Source organism: Pan troglodytes, chromosome 1, assembly GCF_028858775.2.
Source record: "Pan troglodytes isolate AG18354 chromosome 1, NHGRI_mPanTro3-v2.0_pri, whole genome shotgun sequence".
NCBI classification, from domain to species: domain Eukaryota; kingdom Metazoa; phylum Chordata; class Mammalia; order Primates; family Hominidae; genus Pan; species Pan troglodytes.
Genome location: NC_072398.2, coordinates 224,899,009 through 224,920,327, shown reverse-complemented (window position 1 = coordinate 224,920,327; position 21,319 = coordinate 224,899,009). Strand labels below are relative to the sequence as shown.

Genomic DNA, 21,319 nt, shown 5'->3' with positions numbered 1-21,319 from the left:
GGTACTGACTGCTGCCTGTCTGATTGAGGAGTGGGCAGGAGGATATGCCCTGGTGTTTCTGTGTCCTGGGTTTTTGAAGGTAATCTCTGTTACTCTACCCTTCTGGGGTTGGAAGTGAATCAAAAGTTTGGGTAAATTCCCCATTTTTGGCAGTTGTGAAATAACAGAAAGATCAGAAAGTCAGAAATCCCACACTCCTGCTAAGTGGTGGCTTATCTGTATGACTGTGCAAATGAAGCACGCTGCTTCCCTCATTCCTGTATTCAGCTTTATTGCTTGTCTTACAAAATGGCACATTTCAAGATTAAAGCCATTTTGACTTTGAGTTACCGTCTTTGAAGTATAGGATTTCCTAATTATAAAAACACATACTAATTGTAGAAAAATAGGAAAATAGAAGAAAATATGCAGAAAAGAAATTTAAGGCCTCCTACCCAAATCCAACTGCTGTTAATGTTTTAGTGAATTTGCTTCCAATACTTTTATGAACTCCTTAAAAACATATTTGAGATAATACTGTTATATAGTGTTGTATCTTGCTTTTTCTCCTCAATGTTGTTAGTGTAAGCATTAAGTTCTTCATTGATGTTTTTAATGGCTATGTGCCATGGAATCTTTACATTTTCCATCTCAACTTATATCCAAGTGAAATGGTAGGAATAGTTAACCCTTTTATAGCATTCACTGGATTCCAGGCCCTGTTTTAAGTACTTTACATAAATTAGCTCATTTAATTCTCATAACCACCTTCTCACATAGGAACGATCATTATTCCCAGTTTACAGTTAGAGCCTTTAACACACATTAAAGCCTTTCATTGGGTGTGAAGACCAAGGATGAAGGGACAGACACCCTTTAGCAGACAACGTTGCCTTCCATGTGAGGGCTCTGGTGAGCTGGCATGCAGTCATGTTCTTCTTGAAACCCCTGTGGAGCTGGAAGTAGAGCTGGAGACATGCCTCCTACTTCAACTTTTCAGGAAAAATATCCAAACAGTTTTGGTAACTGTTAAGTGAAAACAATAACAACCTATTCCCAGCTCTCCCTTCACTATCTCTTAGTGGTTCTTATTCTGTATTTCTCTTGATTTACATCTTGTGTTCTCTCCTACCGCTGATTCTTGGTCACAACTTTGGTCATAATTCCTGCAAAAAGTGGTCGAGAGTCTTCAGTGTCCAAGGGTGGAAAGAAAAAACTGGGCCCTAGAGCAATGATTTGCCAAAGCTATGTCCTTAGCAAGTCGCCAGAAATGTTATTTCATGTTATAACCCAGAACACATATACATATATTCATTTATGATGATAATATCTGGACAGAAGTTTCAGGAAACAATGTTACCTATGGTGCACTTTGATACTTTCCACTCCACTCCGTTCCATTTGATTAAAACAATACCAATTTCCACTTTAAATTGGTTTCAGGACTCACTGGTTACCACAAACTGCGGCAGTCAAATTGCTACCCTGGAGCACAGCGTTGGTTCAGGACCAAGGACAGCAGCCCACCGCTCCCTTCCCGGCCCTGTGCTCTCCCTTCCCTGCTGTCACATTTTGGTTCCTTATTCTGACTTCTCCAGCCTGTGTTGACCTGGCTCTTCTTTGACTTCCCGTGGTGCACTTTCAATCTCAGTGATTTTTTTTTTTTTTTTGAGACGGAGTCTTGCTCTGTCATCCAGGCTGGAGTGCAGTGGCACTCTCTCTGCTTACTGAAACCTCCACCTCCGGAGTTCAAGTGATTCTTGTGCCTCAGCCTCCCGAGTAGTTAGGGTTACAGGTGTGTGCCACCACGCCCGGCTAATTTTTGTATTTTTAGTAGAGACGGGGTTTCGTCATGTTGGCCAGGCTGGTCTTGAACTCCTGATCTCAGGCGATCCACCCACCTCGGCCTCCCAAAGTGCTGGGATTACAGACATAAACCACCACGCCCGGCCCAATCTCAGTGATTTTAGACCCTAACTTAGGTGCCTGGTCTTCGTAGATCATAAGCTTATTGGAGAGAAGACCTAGGTTTTCACTATGGCTTATGTTCCCTTTAATGCTTGACCCAGATCTCCAGGGAATTAGTGGAACTTTAAAGATGAGGATAAGGATAATGCATCAGGGTTCCTCTCCTGGGAGTGTCGCTGGCTGCAGATCTGCTGGGACTGACTTTGTAGACTGTCATCACGTTGGACAAGAAGGGCCTCGTTTTATTGGAACCTCTTTCTTTTTCACAGGACTAGAAAAAAAATTTAGTCCTCCTCCTCTTGCTATTGCTCTGTTGTAACCCTTTGAAAAGCAAGCTCCCTTTTTATGGCTTTGACATTATGTGCATCGCTGCATCACAAGGGTTTCAGGAAGATATATTTGATGGTGTTTTTTCCCTGCAGCCCATGCTGCTCTTCAGGTGACACAATATGAGCTTTTGCGCTCCTTATCTTTCATCTTACTCCTTGATAACATCAACGAGCAAGAGAAGAGGAATAAGATATCTCTTCTTTTCTTTCTAATAAAATCTGAGGTTCTAAGGATAGGGCCCATCTGGTTAAAGGGAAGACTGATATAGACTTATCAGTGGTCAGTTTTTTTGACACATCCACCATTTTTAGTTTGAACTAAGTCCTCACATGGACCCAGGCTCATGTCTCTGGGAATGGGGCACTGGCGTGATTGATTAATAATATGTGAGTGTTGGAGCCCAGTCCCATTCTGCTTTCCCAAGGGATCCTTGCAGTGGCAACATAGCAGCGGGTCTTCTGAGTCATGTGTCAGCTAGGAGGGCTGTGTTCATGCGTATGTTAAGGTCTTCTGAGACCGACCTCTACTCCTCTTCAAAGCAGGGTAGAACAATTACGTCTGTAAAATTCTTGAATTCTCCTCCTGTTTACTCTTCAATTCCAAATGCTCAAAGCTGGGGTGCTTGTTTGTCATGTGGGATTCATGATCACAGGTGTTAGCAAATAGAGGTGGTGACTAATCTGAACTTGTCTTATGAAGGCAGGTTATGAAATTCAAACACTATTGAAATCCAAACACCTTTCATCTATTAATGGCCACCAGTGGCCTATAATCAAGTCACACTCTGTTAGCTACACAATTACCTTGTTTGTTTGAAGTGTGAATTAAGGATTTGAGGCATTTGCTAATGAATCTTACTTGCTCCCTACTTTGGCTGAAATCCCTGTGTTTTCCAAATGCAGGCAGTTCTGGAATTTAAGGAAAGGTTTTTTTTTTTTTTTTTTTGGATCCTATTTTCTCCCTGTGTGAAAGAAGCTTCTGTTTTGCTTTTGCACAGATGGAAAGAAGCAGGCTCTCACACCCTCCTTTCCCACTGGACTCTGCCTTGATTTCATTCTCAGTTTTGTAACTCGTGGAAAGTGCCTCCCCGTTGCTGCAGTTCTAATGGCTCTCTCTGCTTGAGTGTTGTACCCCTTGTATGGGAGCAGAGGGGAGTGGTGGAGTCTCCCCGTTTGCCAGCCTCCTTTGATTCTCTCTTTGTTTGTGACTCTTCTCTGGAACGAGTTTCTTTTGTAGATAATGGGATTCCATTATGGGGTGTTAGGGCTTCTCTGGAGCTGTCGGCTGTGAGGGAAGATAGGAGGTTTTGATCAATGGTTTCTGCTTGTATCTTGGATGTGTTAATTTTAAGATGGCTGGCTTCTGTTTTTATTAGTTTTATTGGATTTGTGTTGGGGGAAGGGTTAGGATGAGCATCGGTGTTGTTCTGCAAGGAAACGTGGTTGCTCGGAGTTAGGTGGCTCTGCTGTACTTGGAGGCTGGAAGGGCCTGGAGCGAGGCAAAATGCCCACTTCTGCTGTGTTCCTGTAGGCACCAGAGCTGTTGTCTGCTACCATGAAAGCCTTTTCTGACTTCTTTGAATGACTTACGACCCATTTCCAAAGGGCTGTATTGGTTAATGTTCTAAAGCAGAGGTGTTAGTGGAGCTTTTCAGCATTGTGGGTGGGGTTATTTATGGGTGGGAAGAGCTTGCGTGCACACACACACACACATACACACACTCTGATATAAATTCCTGATTTATTTAGCCATGGATTCAGAATTTATCTCAAAGGGACGTGGCTACACAAAGACCAAGTGGATGCAGCATATTTTTGCATAGCTTATCCCTTGTCCTTAGTTCTTAATGGGAGTTGGCAGTGTGTGGCTGTCAGTGACACTTTCTACGCACATAGAATCCTGCCAAGGTTGAAGAAGAAGCCAAATTCTTGCAACACTACTTCTGTTTTATATTCAGGTTTATATCACTGTTCTGGAAGGACTTATAACAACAATCTGTGCTCTTTTAGGCTCTTCTGATTCTTGAACTGAACCTTCAGATCAGCAAGTCTGCATCTTCATCTGGGGGTAAAGGTGAAGGGGGATTGGTGTTAAAGAAGGCAGAATCAGTATTGAGTCGTCTTCAAACACTCTCTCTCCCTCTCACTTTTTGTTATTTGAGAAAATCTGTATCTCTACGGGCTTATGATAGCCTGTCTCTGAGACAACAATGGCACCCTCAAAGTTTTAACCCTGTTTCTTTAGGCTGGCTATGTCCTTCATTGAAAGATTGCTGACCTCTCAAAGAATAAAATAAAAGTCTAAAAATTTATGATGAGACTTTTGGCACTGGCTGTGATGGAATAACTAGGACTAGATTCATCCTCTTGCTACAAACAATTATAAAACTGGATAAAACCTGTGAAATAAATATTTTCAGCTATTAGATGATAGTCAGAGTAGGACTGTGGTTGCTAAGAGAAGACTGTAAAGCATACAATCACTTTGTATTTCTGCATGGAGGCATTTCAAGACTGTATCTTCAGGGAGGTATTCCAAGAAGAGTACAGTGATCTTGTTGAGCTGAGGAGAGAGATATCAGAGTTTGGAGAGGTTGATACATCTAGAATTTGCAGGGCAGAATATCATACAGGAGAAGGCCTGGCAAAGAAAGTGCTCTAGAAACTTTTATGGCTCTCCTGGGATGTTCTGTTGACTACTAAACCATTGATGAGTGAGGTGAAACCCCACAAAACTGGACAAAGTGCACATAGGGGCTATAAAATTCACAGAGCTCATACAGGACTCGGAGGTATTTGCATTCTGACCAGCCCGACTGGGGAGCTGTCCTTGAATATTTGGGACATTCAGTAGAGACTCCGGAAGGAAGAAGCAATAATAGTAGGGTAACAACATTTCTGGAGTAAAACGTGCTGTAGACCCACCTTTACAGAGATTAAAAATAAGCCTTGAGAGGGTCAGGCTGATCCACAAGTAACTTAAATAACTGCCAGAGTAAAGCCTAAAGCCTAATGCTCTTTAGTTAAAGATATAATTGCTGACAGTTTTCCAAACTTGACAAAAGCTGTAAACTCACTGACCTGAGAAGCTCAACACACCCCAAGCAAGGTAAATACAAAGAAACTACAGAATGGCACACACAGTATGATCAGATTTCTTCAAATTAGTGATAAAGATTTTTTTTTTCTTTTTTAAAGACAGAGTCTCACTCTGTCATCCAGGCTGGAGTGCAGTGGTCAGTCTTGGCTCACTGCAACCTCCACCTCCCAGATTCAAGCGATTCTTGTGCCTCAGTCTCCCAAGTAGCTGGAATTACAGGCACACACCATCACGCCTGGCTAATTTTTTTTTTTTTAAGTAGAAATGGGTTTCACCATGTTGGCCAGGTTGGTCTCAAACTCCTGACCTCAAGCGATCCTCCCATCTCGGCCTCCCAAAGTGCTGGAATTACAGGCATGAGCCACAGTGCCCAGCAAGAAAAAATCTTAAACTCAGCTAGAAGAGGGGAAAAAGACAAATTATAGAGGACAAAGATAAGAATTTTTGCAGACTTCTCATCAGAAATCGTGCAAGCTAGAAGACAATGGAGTGGGATCTCTTGAGTGCTGAAAGGGGGAACAGTCTGTCAGTGTAGAATTCCGTATAGAGTAAATTATCCTTACATGGTCCTGGAAATTGTTTTACAACTTGAATATGGTGATAGATACATAATACATTTATTTGTTAACATCTACTGGACTTTACATTTAAAATGGGGTACATTTTATTATATGTAAATTATATCTCCATGATGCTGATTGAAAATAGGTTTTAATCCCAGAAATATGGGATAACACAATTGTAGTAAATGAAGTAATACCTATAGATTCATGGCACACATTAGAGGAAACTGAGGCACAGAGATATCATGTGACTTCCCCCAAATCATACAACCAAAGGGAGATGGAGTAACTTTTTCTATTCTAAAAGAAATGTTTTTTTAATCTCTCAAAATAGGTAGATTCAGGTCTTCTCACAAACTAAAAGGTAGGACATATATTCCTCCAGTGCCTTTCAAACTATGATCTGGCTGGCATCTAGGAAACTTGCTATAAAGGCCTCAATACAGCAATTTGATATCTCCTCCCAAATACATGCTGCTTCTCTTTCAGGTATTTTTTCATTCTCCCTCTACCTTTTAGTGTGTTTTCTAGGATTACACATCGGTGAGATTGTAAACATCTTAAGCACTGTGGATTTATTATTATTATTATTTGAGACAGAGTTTTGCTCTGCCACTCAGGCTGGAGTGTAATGGCACGATCTTGGCTCACTGCAACCTCTGCCTTCCAGGTTCAAGCGATTCTCCTGCCTCAGCCTCCCAAATAGCTGGGATTACAGGTGACCACCACCATGCCAGGCTAATTTTTGTATTTTTAATAGAGATGGGGTTTCACCATGTTGGCCAGGCTGGTGGATTATTCTTATATCAGTCAGGATCCTCTCAGGAGACAGAAGCATGTTTGGTTATTTGAACAGAAAATTTAATATATAAAGACTTTCTAGCTAGTAGAAGGGTGGTTGATTACTAATGGAGATAAAAGAGAATTCTAAGTGTTTCCAAAATATCAGGGGTAAAGCGGCAGCTGCTATCTCTAGGCTGAGGAAAAGTAGACAACAAATCAAATAAGGACTAGAAGACCCTTCCTGACATTGGCCAAAATTCAGACCTCTTCAAAGAGTGCGTGGCTACCAAAGGAACAAGCTGCCTGCCAAAGGGCCTGGGCTGGAAGTGGTCTGTAGAAGTGGCTCATTGTCACTTGTGGATGTCAATTAGAACAGAGCTGGTCTAAAGCAGCCTGCCAGTGGAGGGACTGTCTGCTGAGGGTGCAGCTGGAGCTCATCTTCATGGCCACTGGACTCCACTCTGAATAATAGTGATGATTATAATAATAATGATGATGGTAAGAGGTCTGCAAGGGATGTGTCTTTGCCACTGTCATCTTGCAGGTTCACGTCGTTGCTGTCTATTGACGAAGCTTCACATTCTGCTATGCCAGCAAAGGAGAAATATGTACAGGGTCCAGCTTCAGTATCACAAAGAAGGACAAAGAAGGGTGAAATTGGAACTCAGAGATAATAATAAACTGACGACTGGAACAATATCAAAATAGAAGTTGGGGCAGTCTTGGATCTGGCTTCATCAGTACATGTCACTGTATTAAGGGGCAATGAGTGTTCTGGTTAGCATTGCACTGTTTTAAAATCTATTTCTTTCTGGATTGCCTATATTGGTTCATGGTCTTACAGTGCACCCAGTTTCCAATGCCATAAATATCAGAGTAGGGGCCCCAAGGTCAAGGGCCTACAAATCCAAGCCGGCCATGACAGTGAAGAAAGCCAGCAGGTTGAGGTGGTGGTCCTCTGAGCTCTCAGGCCCATCCGAATGGACAGCAGCTTCTCAGCGCCAAGCAGTGGTTGCTGTGCAGCATGTGGGCCTGGGGTTGCCAGACTTTATTTTTCAAGAGAAGCTGGAAATCCCTGACCTTCAATCTTTAAACATTGGCAGATAAGCCAAATGGGAAGAAGACTGTGTGGACCAAGCAGGCACATCTCTGGGTGGAGTCAGTCCTTGGGCCGCCAATTTGTGACCTTTGCTTCTGAGATGTCCTCACTGCCTCTCATTTCCCCAGCCATTTGGTTTCAAGCCCCATTTACCTTGCTTTTGAAAACATTCAGCTTTGTTCCATTTTCCCCACTCTCACTGCCTTAGTGCAGGATCCTATTGCCTCTATCCTGGGCTGTAATCATGGTCTCCAATCAGCGGCCTCTTCTCTACCAGGCCACCACCAGAGTGATGTTTCTAAAAAGCACAGCTAGCCAGCCGTGGTGGCTCACGCCTGTAACCCCAGCACTTTGGGAGGCTGAGGTGGGCGGATCTCTTGAGGTCAGGAGTTTGAGGCCAGCCTGACAAACATGGTGAAACCCCATCTCTACTAAAAATACAAAAATTAGCTGGACATTGTGGTAGGCACCTGTAATCCCAGCTACTCAGGAGGCTGAAGCAGGAGAATCTCTTGAACCTACGAGGCAGAGGTTGCAGTGAGCCAAGATCATGCCGCTGCCTTCCAGCCCAGGTGACGGAGCAAGACTGCATCTCGAAATAGATAGATAGATAGATAGATAGATAGATAGATAGATAGATAGATAGATAGATAGATAGCACAGCTCTTTGTGTGGCTCCCATCTACTTAAAAGCCTTCCCCTGGTTCTTGGGGATAAAACTCCATTGCCTGGCATTGAATTCCTCCACAGTTTGGTGCCTCCCCCTCCACCTGGCTTTGAGTTCTGCCTTTCTATTCCTTGTCCTGTGGACTCTCATTACTTTATATTACTCAGATTTCCCTGAACACATTTGCTACTCCCATTTTCCTGCTTTCAGTTATGCTCTTTCCCTTCCCTGATACCTTGACCACTTGTCTGCTGGGCAACCTCCTACTCACTCGTCAAGACCCAGTTGAAATGTTAGCTCCTTGACACAACCCTTCCTTCTCTTCTCAGTATGGACACATCATCCGTGCTGCTAATTTGGCACTCCTTGTCTGTTTTGCACTTGAATGTGATAGCCCTGGATCCTGCACCCCATCTGTCTTCCCAGCTGTATTTCCCAGGGCCGTTACTCATGTGTCTTTGTATTGTTAGGGCCTTTCATAGTGCCTGGCATATTGTAGGTGCTCAATAATTCATCGAATGATTGAACCAATGAGTAGATAAATGAATGAAAGACCGGGTGAATTGCTTCTTTACTGACTCTGGCTGTGGATGTTTCTGTGGTGGCTCATTGTTTCTTCACTGATTGGTAGTTTGATAGTCATAAGAATGCTTTACTGTGTCTCAATAACAGACAGCCAGTGGGGCCAGGCTTCATTTCAGAAGTCCAGGCTGTTAGGAATTTATTCTGAATTGCTAGTTACCATTTTGTAGACAGTCCTCCAGACACCCTTGGATCCTTACAGTCTTAACCACTGCCACTTTCATAAACTGTCAGAGTAGAGCTACGTTGCATTCCATGCAAATAAAAAAAATATAACCCATTTTTCTATATGCTAACAGTTGATGGCAAGAGCTGGTCATTTTGAAAGCAAGATTGGGGATGTTGGTTTAGACCTGTGGGTGGAGGGTCCGGGATATCCTGTGCAGGGTGTTGGCTTGGCCAGCTGGGTGCTTGGGAAGTACATCAGTGGACAGGGACAGGAATGTTCAGACGGGAGCCCTGCCCTGTTGGACCTGGGTTGGACTATTTATCATGGGGGAGGGCCCGTCGGCTTCATGCACAGGTGCCCTGGAGAAAGCCGGTGGGGAAGATGCCACTGGGAGAGGGCAGGGCCTGGTTATTTATTTATTTAAATTAAGGCCAATTATTTTTTGTCAAGTGCAGCAAGTGGTGGATTCTGGGAAAACTTGCTTTCACCGTAAACATGTTGGTTAGAAGTCATTAATATGACATTCACACATCCCTAATAAAGTACATAACACAGAGATCTGGCACCACTGAAATACCCAGAGGACATTAAGTATGAGTCTTAAAACCAAGAGGATTGGAAACAAGATATTTTTACTTCTCGTTTGGGAGTAATATAATTGCATTTTGTGGCTCTAGCAGATGCTGGGGCCAGCTGCTAGGTGAGCCTTGGCTTTTTTTTTTCCCTTTTTTCACCCCCCCTCAGCTTTGGTCCCTTACAGATAAAACCCTTATGCAGAACTCTCATAAAAACCAAGCTTTAAGAAATTATACTTTGGTTGAAAATCCATGTTTCTATGTGCAAAATATATCTGAGACTGTATAGACTATAGAGAGATTTTTTTTAGTTGAACTCAGGAGATATTTGTATAAATACATATATATATAAATATATGTACACACATATATACATTTGTTGTTGTTTGTTTAATTTGTTACAGTGAGCACTAAAGACCTTTCTCCCTCCCTGACATTGAGCCTGTATCTTGAAGACAGATGGAGGACGGACTGTCTGAGAGACCTATGGGGGACTCTGCTTTTTCTAAGGGCTGCTCCAGGGGAAGCTGTGGGAGGGGAGGCTGATCTCTCTGGGCTGGACCCTTCTATGGGGTTGAGACAAAGCACAGCCTGCAGTGCATAGCTCCTTCTGGGGAGGGAGTGGGGGCAGCAGAGAGAGCCGGGGCTGAGAAGTTGAGGTGAATCCAGCCCCTCTGAGAATTGCGTAGCCCTCCCTGCACAGACGGGAGCCTCCCCACACACTGGAGGGGACATGGCTCGTCACCTCAGAGGTGGACCGAGGGGGGCAGGGGGCCCTGCTCTCCTTGAAGCGTGTGCTATGGAACAGCTTCCTTCACATGTGGGGCTCAAGGTCAGCCCCTGGGGACGCAGAGGGTGCAGCGGGGTGGCTGCCATTGGCTCCAGGAGGCATATGTGTTTGCGGGTTCCTGTGATGTCTGCATCTAGAGCTGGCCATCCAGTACGGCGGCCATGTGTGGCATCAAGCACCTGAGACACGGCTGAGCCCAGCTAGAGGGGCTGGCTGTCCGTGGGAAACACACAGGGACTTAGTAGGGAAAAGAGTATGAGATAGCTTGTGACTACTTTTTAAAAAATTAATAAAATCATACTCTCTTGGATATATTGGGTTAAAGTATAAAATATTATTAAATTTTCTTCTCTTTTACCTTTTAAAATGTAGCTTCTAGAAATTTAAAAAATATTTTTATATTTTACTTTTAAGTTCTGAGATCCATGTGCAGAACGTGCAGGTTTGTTACATAGGTATACATGTGCCATGGTGGCTTGCTGCACCCATCAACCCGTCATCTAGGATTTAAGCCCTGCATGCATTAGGTATTGCTTCTAGAAATTTAAAAATGACACACGTGCCTTGTGTTGTGGCTCAGGTTCTATTTCCGTTGGACGGTGCAGCTCTGGCACTCACAGATTGGCCAGAGCTGCCTCCTGAATGAGGGGCACTTAGAGGAACAGTGCTGTGCGACCTCTCACGTAGGGCCCGAGCCTCGATGGCAACTGGACTTTTGTGCATGGGAGCCTCAGGCGTGGGCTCTTGAGGTGACATCCTTTAGAAGAGAACTTCGCAATCTCTCCTTCAGCTCTGCTGTGTCAGCAGTCATCTTCAGACACAGGAACTATACGGGGCTCTACAGTGACAGACGGACTGAGACACAGACCCTCCCTGAAGACTGAAAAACCAGGAAGGGAGAACCACCACCCACATAGAGCTAGCAAGAGAAAGTCTGAGCAGTGCAGCCATTGCTGAGAAAGTTCCAGAAGCTGCAGTGCACTGTGGAGGGAGACAGCAAGGGACACTCCCCTGGGAGGGGCTGGGCGATGAACAGGACCTGACAGGTTATGTGGGCAGAGCTGGCACATGGGCGCTGAGGCATGAAGGGCAGGAGTCAGGTTGGCACAGCAATGCATGCTCACCTGCCAGCCCCCATGGGGCAGCCTCTGCCGTGACCCTCCAGCCCTGCTGGCTCCCAGCTGGCTGGCTCCTGACATGGGCTTTGCAGTCCTCTATGAAAACCCATCAGCTTGGGGACTGGATGGTGGGTGACCATTGCCTCTGGGTGGTGGACATGGATGCATGGCAGCACGGTGTGTGACCAGGCAGTGACACCAGGTGCAGCATCGCAGTCCCCAGTCCTGCCCAGGCCTCCCTTCCTGATGTGTCTTGTTTGGGGCCTTGGGGAAGGGCCCACCTGCCTCCCTGGTCTGCAGGCACCAAACTGTATCTGCTGAACAGATACAGAGGGGCCTGTCTGGGACCCTGCCAGTTTGTTCTCCAAAGCCCCTGCAGCACATAGACGCCATACCTTGGCGGCCGTTTTTCTACTTGAACGTCCAAAGGACAAACTAAACATTTAAAATCTGCAAGCTGGACAGTCTTGGCTTTGGAGCCTGCAGCAAATTTCTTCATCTTGACAGTCAAGTCATTCTTCTCAGCATCGATGTGGTTTTTAGGATCCGGGAGGAGGAGGAAGCTAAGGGAGCCAGGGCACTGGGGAGGCCGCCGGGCACGCACACACGCGGTCCTTCGGGCTCAGGAGCTGTCTGCGTGGGTTGGATGGCTGGAGTTTCCTTCACCCTAATGCCATATCTGGCTGGATGTCGATGCCTCCTTCTTCTTTTTATTTTTATTGTGGTAAAAGACACATAACATAAAATTTACCATCAGTGGTCATTAGTACATTCACGAGGTTGTGCAACCATCTAGCTCCAGACATTTTCATCACCCCAGAAGGAAACCTGACACCCATCAGCCGTAACTCCCCATCACCCTCTTCCCCCACCCCTTGGCAACCACTAATCTCCATGCTGTCTCTATGGATTTGCCTATTCTAGATATTTCATATAAATGGCACCACAAAACACAGGGCCTTCCGTGCCTGGCCTCTTCCACTCAGCATCATGTTTTCAGTGTTCATTCATGTAGTAGCCGGTATCAGAACCTCATTCCTTTCTATGGCTGAATAACATGCCATTGTACGTCTGTGACACATTGTGTTTCTTCATTCATCCATCTGCGGATACTTGGGGTAGGTCCACCTCTTGGCTACTGTGAGCGATGCTACTGTGTGCATGTGTCTGTGTTTTTGTTTGAGTACCTGTTTTCACTTCCTTTGGCCATGCTTTTGCCCCAGCCTCCTATGAATCTTTCAAGCCAGACTTGTGTTTGAGGGGCCGCAAGTGCAGGGGAAGGAACATGCACGCCCGGAGAGTGAGGAGTCCTGGCCTGGCTCCGCCATGAACATGCTGAGCTTGGACAAGTGCTTTTCTGTTCTATACCTCTGTTTTTTTCCTCTGTCAAGAGAGATAGACCAGACCTGTGTTTTCATCTGCCGCCTTTAGGGTCCTAGGTTTGTGGACCTCTGGGGGAAGAGAGAGAGGCCAGACAATTGAGCTAAAAACCTTTCTTTTCACAACTTCTTCCCCTCCTCGGCGGGAGCATCTCCAGCTCTGTGTGTTGCTTTTTCCCCGCTTCCTATGATGTTTTAAGCAAAGGGCTCCATGGAGACAAGGAATTTTGCCTATCACTGAAGTCGAGGATCTTATGAGTTGAACTAGGCTTTTGGGGTGGCAATAAGCTTGATCCTGCTGGAAGGAGAGAATCCCCCTGAAGGAGATTCAGTCTGGACTCCTCCTGGTCCACTGAAGGGAGGTGGGGCTGGGAAGTGACCCTGGGTCAGTGGGGAGCAGGGAGCTGTCAGCCTGGGCTGGGAAAAGTTCGGTTCCTCACTCATCCAAGCACACTGTGGCTGTCCCTTCTGAAATTCAGAGCAGTGGTGCAGAATGCGAGCCTTGGAGCCATTCTGCATGGGTTTGGGTTCTGGTTCTACAGGTACTGGCCATGTGACCTTAGGCAAGTCACTTAACCACTCTGTGCCTCAGTTTCCACACCTGTAAAGTGGCCATGGTTCCTATTTCATAGTTTGTTATGAAGATTAAATGAGATGGTCCCACATAAGTCCTAGGGCAGTGCCTCCACCACCTTAGCATTGGTGACATTGATGGCAGCAATGACACAGATGGTGAAGTCCTCCCCACAATCACTCTGAATTTGGATGGCTTTTACATGGCTCCATGCCATTTAGCACCAAATACTTTGTGTGGTTTTCGTTCTTTAGCGAATCTCTCCAAACAAGTTCCTGAGCTTTTGCAGGGCGGGCTCACCTGTGATCTGCCCATCTGGTGAGGGGGTGGCCTGGGGAAGGGCCATGGGCTGGGAAGGCTGGGCAGCAGGGGCCTGGCATTAGACGGGTAACTCAGACATGCTCCACCCAGCCAGCTTCATGCAGCAGCATGGGACAGTCGCTGGCGGGTGAGTCCAGCTTTGGGGCCCAGCCAACCTGAGCACAACAGAGATGGGAGCCTGGGCCTGTGCATCAGCTTCCTCGGAAAGGCTTCTCTCAGAGGGGCTCTGTGTGGGAGGTGTCCTGGATTGGGAGAAGCAAAATTTACCTTTGGGGTGGAGGAGGGAGTGGCGGGTGATGTAGGTAGTTCTTACATCAGCGTGATTTCCTGGGACCTCTGCTTGCTTGAGAGAAGCTCATTAAACATGAGGTGACCCCTGCTAAGTTTGGCCACAGAGGTGACCCCGTAACAGCACTTACACACACTATCGTGTTGACTTGCCTGTACCCATCGCTCGACTGTGAGCTCTTTAACTGCACGCTTCAAAGTGGTCCTGTTCCCTTTCTGGTATACAGTAGATGCTCAGTAAGTGTTTGTAGAGTAAACACAGAAGGCAGTAAGTGGTGCCAGGAGTTTTTCCCCTTCGGTGGGCCATAGCACTAGGAAGCCCTGTCAGGCTGGGGTGAGCGTTGGCTGAAGGATGCCCATGAAAGTCTTCTTTGGATGTCCAGGGTTTTGGAACAAATCACATGTTTAGAGGTTGGGATCCACTGCACCTCCCATCCCCTGGGCCACTAAGGGTCACTTCTCTCGGCATGGTCCTGGGCAGGGGCATGGATCGGGGGTTCCAGCTGGCACAGCCTATTCCTCTGGATACCAGATCTCCTGAAGTTCAGGTAGATGAGCTGATGCACATGACAAGTGGCTTAGTAAATCCACGTACTGACTCCAGCCTCAGTGTGCTCTGGTTTTGTGAAGCCAAATGGGAACCAATCGACAAACCAACAACTCTGAACGGTCATTCCGATGTTACCATTCATTGTCTGCAGGCGTGGGCATGCGGTGCTGTCCGGGGTGGTGGAGGTGACAGATGATGATTAATCCAGCAGTGGTGGCAGCCTCTGACCTGGACCATTTTGGTACCTGTGAACTCATCGGGCTGCTAGACAGGTGGCTCACACCACGTAGATCTTATAATGATTCATGGTAGCTATTGTTTGGGGCTTGTCCTCTGCCAGCCAGTGTATTTAGAATGATCATTCCTTAGAACTGCCTCGTGAGCTGATAGTCTCCCAGTTTCATAGGAAACTGGTCTAGACAGATTAGGTAACATGCTCAAAATGAGACAGCTAATAAGAGGCCACGCTGGTACCCAAAGCCAGGGCATTGTTTGCTTCCAATGCATGTGCTCTTAACTGTGATACTATTTTGCCTTCCTACAGTGACATAGAGTTAATTAAATAATTGGCAAAGTTTTAGTCAGAAACTGCTGCATTTTGCTGCTTTTAAGCTCTTGTGTCAACTATCTTCAGTGACACACACACACTCTCTCACTCATGTGTGCATGCATATTTACTTCTGCCATGCATGTTTTTCCTACCCCCATCCCATCCCATCCCATCCCATCCCATCCCATCCCATCCATCCATCCATGCATGCATCCATCCATCCATCCATCCGGCCATCTGTCTAACAAACACTTATCAGGTGCTTCCTATGTGCCTCAGGACACTGTTAAGTCCAGGGGATATGTCAGCGATAACGTGTTCCTTATCCTTCTCATGCTCCAATGGGGGATGTTATCTGAGTAAACAAGCAATTAGAATGCAGAGTGATAAATCCTGCCCACTGGGGGAAGGTGCCAGTGCCACCCAGGCAAGCAGGAGGGATAACTGACGCCATCATGAATAGTTAGGGAGGGCCAGCCAGAGGAAGGATCTATCTACAGTGAGACCTCAGGGAAAGATTTTTCTAAGGAGAGGAAATAACACGTAAAAAGGCTCAGGGATGAGAGAACAATGTGCTGGTTGATCAGCTGCTTATTTATGATTTCTTCAGCTGCAGTCAGTGATAGAAACTTGCACAGTCAAGCAACTCTATTTTTGCTATAGGCTTCTGCTTCCCAGGTTCTTTGTCAGGTCCAGGCTTCTGGACAGAGGTGGCTTGGGCTCTCAGTTCCCAATCACTGGCTGCCTTGTGGTGGTGGCCGGCACCATGGGATGTCAGGCCTTGATCTCCACTCTTGGCCCATGGCGTTTGGACCGCATGGCATCAGGGGCATTTTCTACTCTCACCTGCTCTGCTTACCGGGCTTCTCTTCCTTCTCAAGGCCAAGTTTAGCATCTCTGGTCACAGGTGTCAACTTCATTATGTCCCAGCTGAAAGAGGCTGCTCGCCTCCAGGCAGAGGGGCTGCTACCTTCCCAGGAGCCCTCTAGGAACCCCGGCTGCAGAGAGAGCTGAGGTGGAGGCCTCCCCTCTGAATTTTCCTGATAGTCAGGGCAGCAGCTGCATGTTGTAGCATCACCAAGATCAAGGGAAACGTGTACTAGTCCAACCTTAATTTAACTTACAATCCCTGCCAATTTCATGTTAGCAGATCCTTTCGGAGGTGGAAGTAATGGGCCATATCATGCCTCGAGCTGGAGCAATGACTTATGTTGATGTCACTCACTGGCTTTTTATGGAAATTATTAATAAATCAGTAATTCTATCTGCAGTGATGTTGTTGTGTTTATAAATATTTAATTTACCTTCAGGGGCCCACATTTTCCTCATCTTTACCTTAAACTCTGCTGACGTTGCTCTTCTTTTGGATGTGCCGCTCACTAGATTTAAGTTATCAGTAGTGGGAAAGGTTAACTTATTTCTCCCCATTTCCTCTCTGGAATATGGCTTTATCGTGTCTTTTCTTTTTAATCTTTGTGTGATTTTGGCTCAGGGGGTTGGGGATGAAGCTGAGAGAATGCAACGTCTCTTGTGACAGAGATGAAAGATTCGTCCAGCTTCAGAAAACGACGAAACTTTCCAATTATGGTCTCGCATCGTGGAGACTTGTTGTTGGCATGCATTTCTCCCTCCCTAAATTAATGACATTTAGAATCTGAAATGGTGTCTGATGTCTTCCTCCCACAGAGAAATATTTTTGTCCTTGCCACCGACTCATCTTTTGAGGCCCAGTGCTTTGATTACTACCGTGTGACAGGTTGAATGGAAAGGACTTAAAAAATCAAAATAGAAACAGAGTCCAAGTCGAGTATTTCTCTAGCAGGGATGGAGTTCCAGGCTCGCAAATGAAAACAGCAGCTGGGAAACAGCAAAAACTTTCTTACCTCTCAGGATCCAACGTGAGCTAATTGTTGTTATTATCTTTTTATTCTTCTGTTTCAGGAAATTGCAGCTTATTTAATAACATTTGAGAAACACGAAGAATGGCTAACCACCTCCCCTAAGACAAGGTAATGTCCCAGATCTTGCAGTTTTTCAAATGTGTACCATAAGTGGATTGATTTGCATTGATTACCTGATTTGGCCAGTCAATTCATGGGCAACGAGTTGAAAATGCCATGTTGTGCTGGATGGCTTTCGACACTGAGGTCTCATTCATTGACATAAGACTGTGGCAGTGAATACGATCAGATGGATTAAAAAGAGTGCAAGTGCCATCCGCCAGTTGGAACTTTTAACCTGACGGCTGCATCCTTCAGCCGGGTGCTTGGAAGGCTTCACAGGCAGGAGCCTCAGGGGAAGTTTATTTTGGGAAATTGCTCGCCTGCCACTAGTGTTCTCTAGAAACGTGCTTTGAAAAAAGAGAAACCAGCTTAACTGCCCACTTTTATCTCAACTTGTCTTACAAACTGAAAGTCAAGTTCTTGATTGGTGGTAAAGAGATCCCCCCAAATCAGAAGCAATGGCTAAGCTCGCAGTTTATTATGCAGTAAATGTCCTTGAACCTGCTAACTGCCGCAAACACTTAGCTTCTCTCACCACTTGGGAATAGAGGGAATTGGTGGAAATATAGCTGACCTGCGTTCCGCCAGCACCAGTGATGTTACCATCTTGTGAAGAGCGGTGACGTTGGGACTTAGGGTTGATTTTAAAAGGCAGCCTCTTTTTGTCCTCCCCAACTCTAGGTTTTTATTTTTGGAATGTTACAATCTAGAGCTTCGGAAATACATGGCCACTCTCTTCCAATTGCCGTAAGTTTTCTGTTAGAAGTGACAGGACCCAGGTGTTTATTAGCTGGCGGGGTGGTAGCTGGAGTGTGGTTTACACAGGATTCCTGGACTGCAGGCTTGAACTGAAGTGGTGGAATGTCCAGTTGGTTTCACGTTGGACAGAAGCCCCAGAGTCCCCAGGTTTGTTAGCTAGGACCAGGGAGGAGTTGAGTGTGTCCTCTGTGCCCGTGGCCCATCAGCTTGACCTGTTCATCCTTCCTGAGTCATGGGAAAGGTCATCCTTGGGAATGTTTATTCCTTCTAGAAGGTATTTTAAAATACCACATTATTAGGCTTAGATATTTACTGGTTTGCATCTTTTAGGTGAGGGCACAATTCTCCCCTTTGAAGGAGGCTAGGGGGCATTGTGGAAGGAAGGTTAGTTATTGAGGCTCCCTTCCCCAGGTGGCTCTGATTGGTTCACCTCCGGCCTGAGAATGGGAGGAGAGTCCCTCCGCAGGAGTCCCCAAAACCTCAGCCTGCTGGAACCATGGTTTTTCCTTTGCTATAAAAGCAAATAGTTTATATCAGTCAGCTTTTGCTGTGATAATTCTGTGTAAGAAACGACCTGCAAGCTTAGTGACTTTAAACAACAAATCTTTATTTTCTGCTCATGGGTCTGTGGGCTGCCTGTGGCTTTGGGTTGAGGTCAGGTCTGCTGTGTGCATCATTTTGCTGTGGGACCTAGGCTGAGGAAGCCCCCTCTGCCTGGGAAGTTGGCGTCTCCCAGAGGAGGGCAGAGGCTTACAAGCCCAAGGCAGTTGATGCAGGTGCAGTTGAAACTCCTGCTCAGATGTGGCATCATATGTCATGCCTGCTGATGAATCCACTGGCCAAAGCAAGTCCCCTGGCCAAGCCCAGTAAGAACGGGGCTGGGAAGGACATCCCTCCACAGAGTGGGGGCAGGGGTGGGCGGTGGAGAGGATGGGAATACAGTGCACTATTTGGTGAATACGGCCATGTTAAACTAGAGAGCCTGACATGCTCATCTCCCCTTTCTTCTGCGGCATCTTCTTGGAGGACATCATTCTCAAACTTGAGCAGGCATCAGAATCAGCTGAGGGCTCATTAAAATGCGGGCCCCACCCTAGGGTTTCTGATTCAGCAGGTGCGGTGCAGGGGGCCTGAGCACGTGTTATTTCTAACAAGCTCCCAGGCAGTAGGATGTGGCTGGTCTGGGACTGTACTTTGAGGGCCACTGGCCTAGTTTTCTGGGGGAGAAGGAGGCTTATCTGATTTCTGCCTCTGGACCATTTCCTGACTTCCAAGGGTGGCCCTTATCTCAAGCAGCCGCCAGCCTCTCCTTGCGCCCTTCACTCTCCGCTGAAACACTCCTTGAATCTAAGTGGAAAGAGAAGAGCTCCTCCTTAGCCAGAGAGGGAGCTTCTCTGGAATGCGTCCCGGGCCAGACATCTGATTTCAGATACGCAGACCCGTGCTGGGTTTCAGCCACCCTTTGATGGCAGAACAGTAGAACATTTCAAGGCAGCGGTTTTACCTCGAGTTTCAGCTTTTGGAATTTGGGTTACAATTGAGAAGGGGATGTCACTCAGGGTCATGCCTGACTCGCATGACTTTCTGGAATATACATAGAGCCAAGAGACCCCACCCCGAGGCACAGGGTGTGTGCCTGGCAGAAGAAGGAAGGTGGGTTTCAGATGTGGTCAAATCCGGGTTTGAGCCCTGGCTCCGTCACTCAGTGGCTTTGTGACTGTGAAAAGGTCATCTTAGCTCCTTTAAAAGCCCTGGTTTTTCTTCTTCACGTAGAAAATGGAGTCGCTGTTGATCCCGCCCTTGCTGGGTCACAATGAGGATTGAATGTGGTCACGTTTCTGATTCCGCTTCGCATGCCGTGCGGGTCTGTCCATGCACGGGTGTCACTGTGCCTCTTAGCTGTGGGGCAGTCGCCAACCTGCTGGACGCTTTGACTTTGACAGGCGTCTGCCAGAATTTCTCTGGGTTTGGAAGGATGAATTTCTTTCCTAAAGGCAGAGGGTGAAGACGGAAGGTTTCCTATTAGTATTATAATATCCACTCCATGTTTACACTTGAAAGCTTCTTGTCCCAGGAGAAGCAAAACTTGCTGTGGTTGTTCAAGGACCTTCCTAAATTAGTTGTTGAGTTGTGTTTGGATCCCCACCCCCACCCCATCTCTAGTATTGAAATTAATTGGTGCGGTTAACTGCTGAGTTCATACAAACTGGCCTCCTGGTATTAAGGAATTAATGACACCAATACTCTGCTGAATGAGAAGGGAATACAACTTCTGTTTGCTGCTGCCGCCGCCGCCACTGCTAATTTCATTTTAGAAAATTAATAAAAATGAATTGCACCACTGACATTTATAGAGTTTCCTAATAAAATGATACATTGTTTGTGTGGAGGAATCCCTATTAAATTAATTGTTGTAATCAGTTCACATATAGATGTTGGTATAGAAGCTGCAGAGGGGCCCCCTGCTTGTCTCTGTGGCTTGCTGCTGGCTGGGGGTTATAAATATAGTCCTTGCTCAGATACTGCCCTAATTACAGAGAAGGCCCTGGGAGCCCCAGCTCACCTGTTTAATAATGAGGTGTGCTACACGGAGGCTCCCAGGGCTGGGGACCCTGGGGGCAGCCGCGGTATCGCAACAGAGCTGAATGCTGAGCGTTCAAACAGCCTGTATTGTACTCTCAGCAACTGGGACCTCCGGTTTGAAAAATCGCCCTGCGGGACGTGTTTTTTTGGCACTTGCTGTGTGCTCAGTGTGATAATAATACCATTTGGAGACCCCAGGGAACTTCATGCTCCCCACCCTGCCAGGTGAATTGAGAATCTTGGAATGAAGAGTGTCCTCTGTCTAGAATGTTCTCCCAGCTCCTCCTGCAGGCCTTGACTGGGTGTCCCTTTCTCGGGGAGGTGTCCCTGGCCATGCAGTTTAGTCTCACCCCCACCCCCACCCAGCCAGCCCCGTTTCCTCCTTTCTTGTTTTACGTTTCTCTGGAGCACTCATCGCCTTCTGACACACTGTGTCTGTCGCAGTTGCCTTGCCTAATTTATGTATTCATTGCTTGACCCACTCCAAAGTGTTAGCACCAAGAGGAGAGGGATTTTTAGTGGGGCTTGTTCATGGGGCACCCCCAGCTCCTAGAACAGTGTGGACACCTCCCAGACCCTCAAGAAATATC

The 21,319-nt window shown here is 46.4% G+C and overlaps 1 protein-coding gene across 18 annotated transcripts in view; it reads left to right on the top strand.

Moving 5' to 3' along the window:
• Positions 1-21,319, top strand: part of CAMTA1 (calmodulin binding transcription activator 1) — a 981,226-nt gene that overhangs the window by 289,334 nt on the left and 670,573 nt on the right. For all 18 annotated transcript variants that reach the window (XM_054662341.1, XM_024356107.2, XM_024356106.2 and 15 more), the window contains one exon: positions 17,326-17,393. In XM_054662341.1, the coding sequence (XP_054518316.1) occupies positions 17,326-17,393 (68 nt within the window). The remainder of the gene's footprint in view (positions 1-17,325; positions 17,394-21,319) is intronic.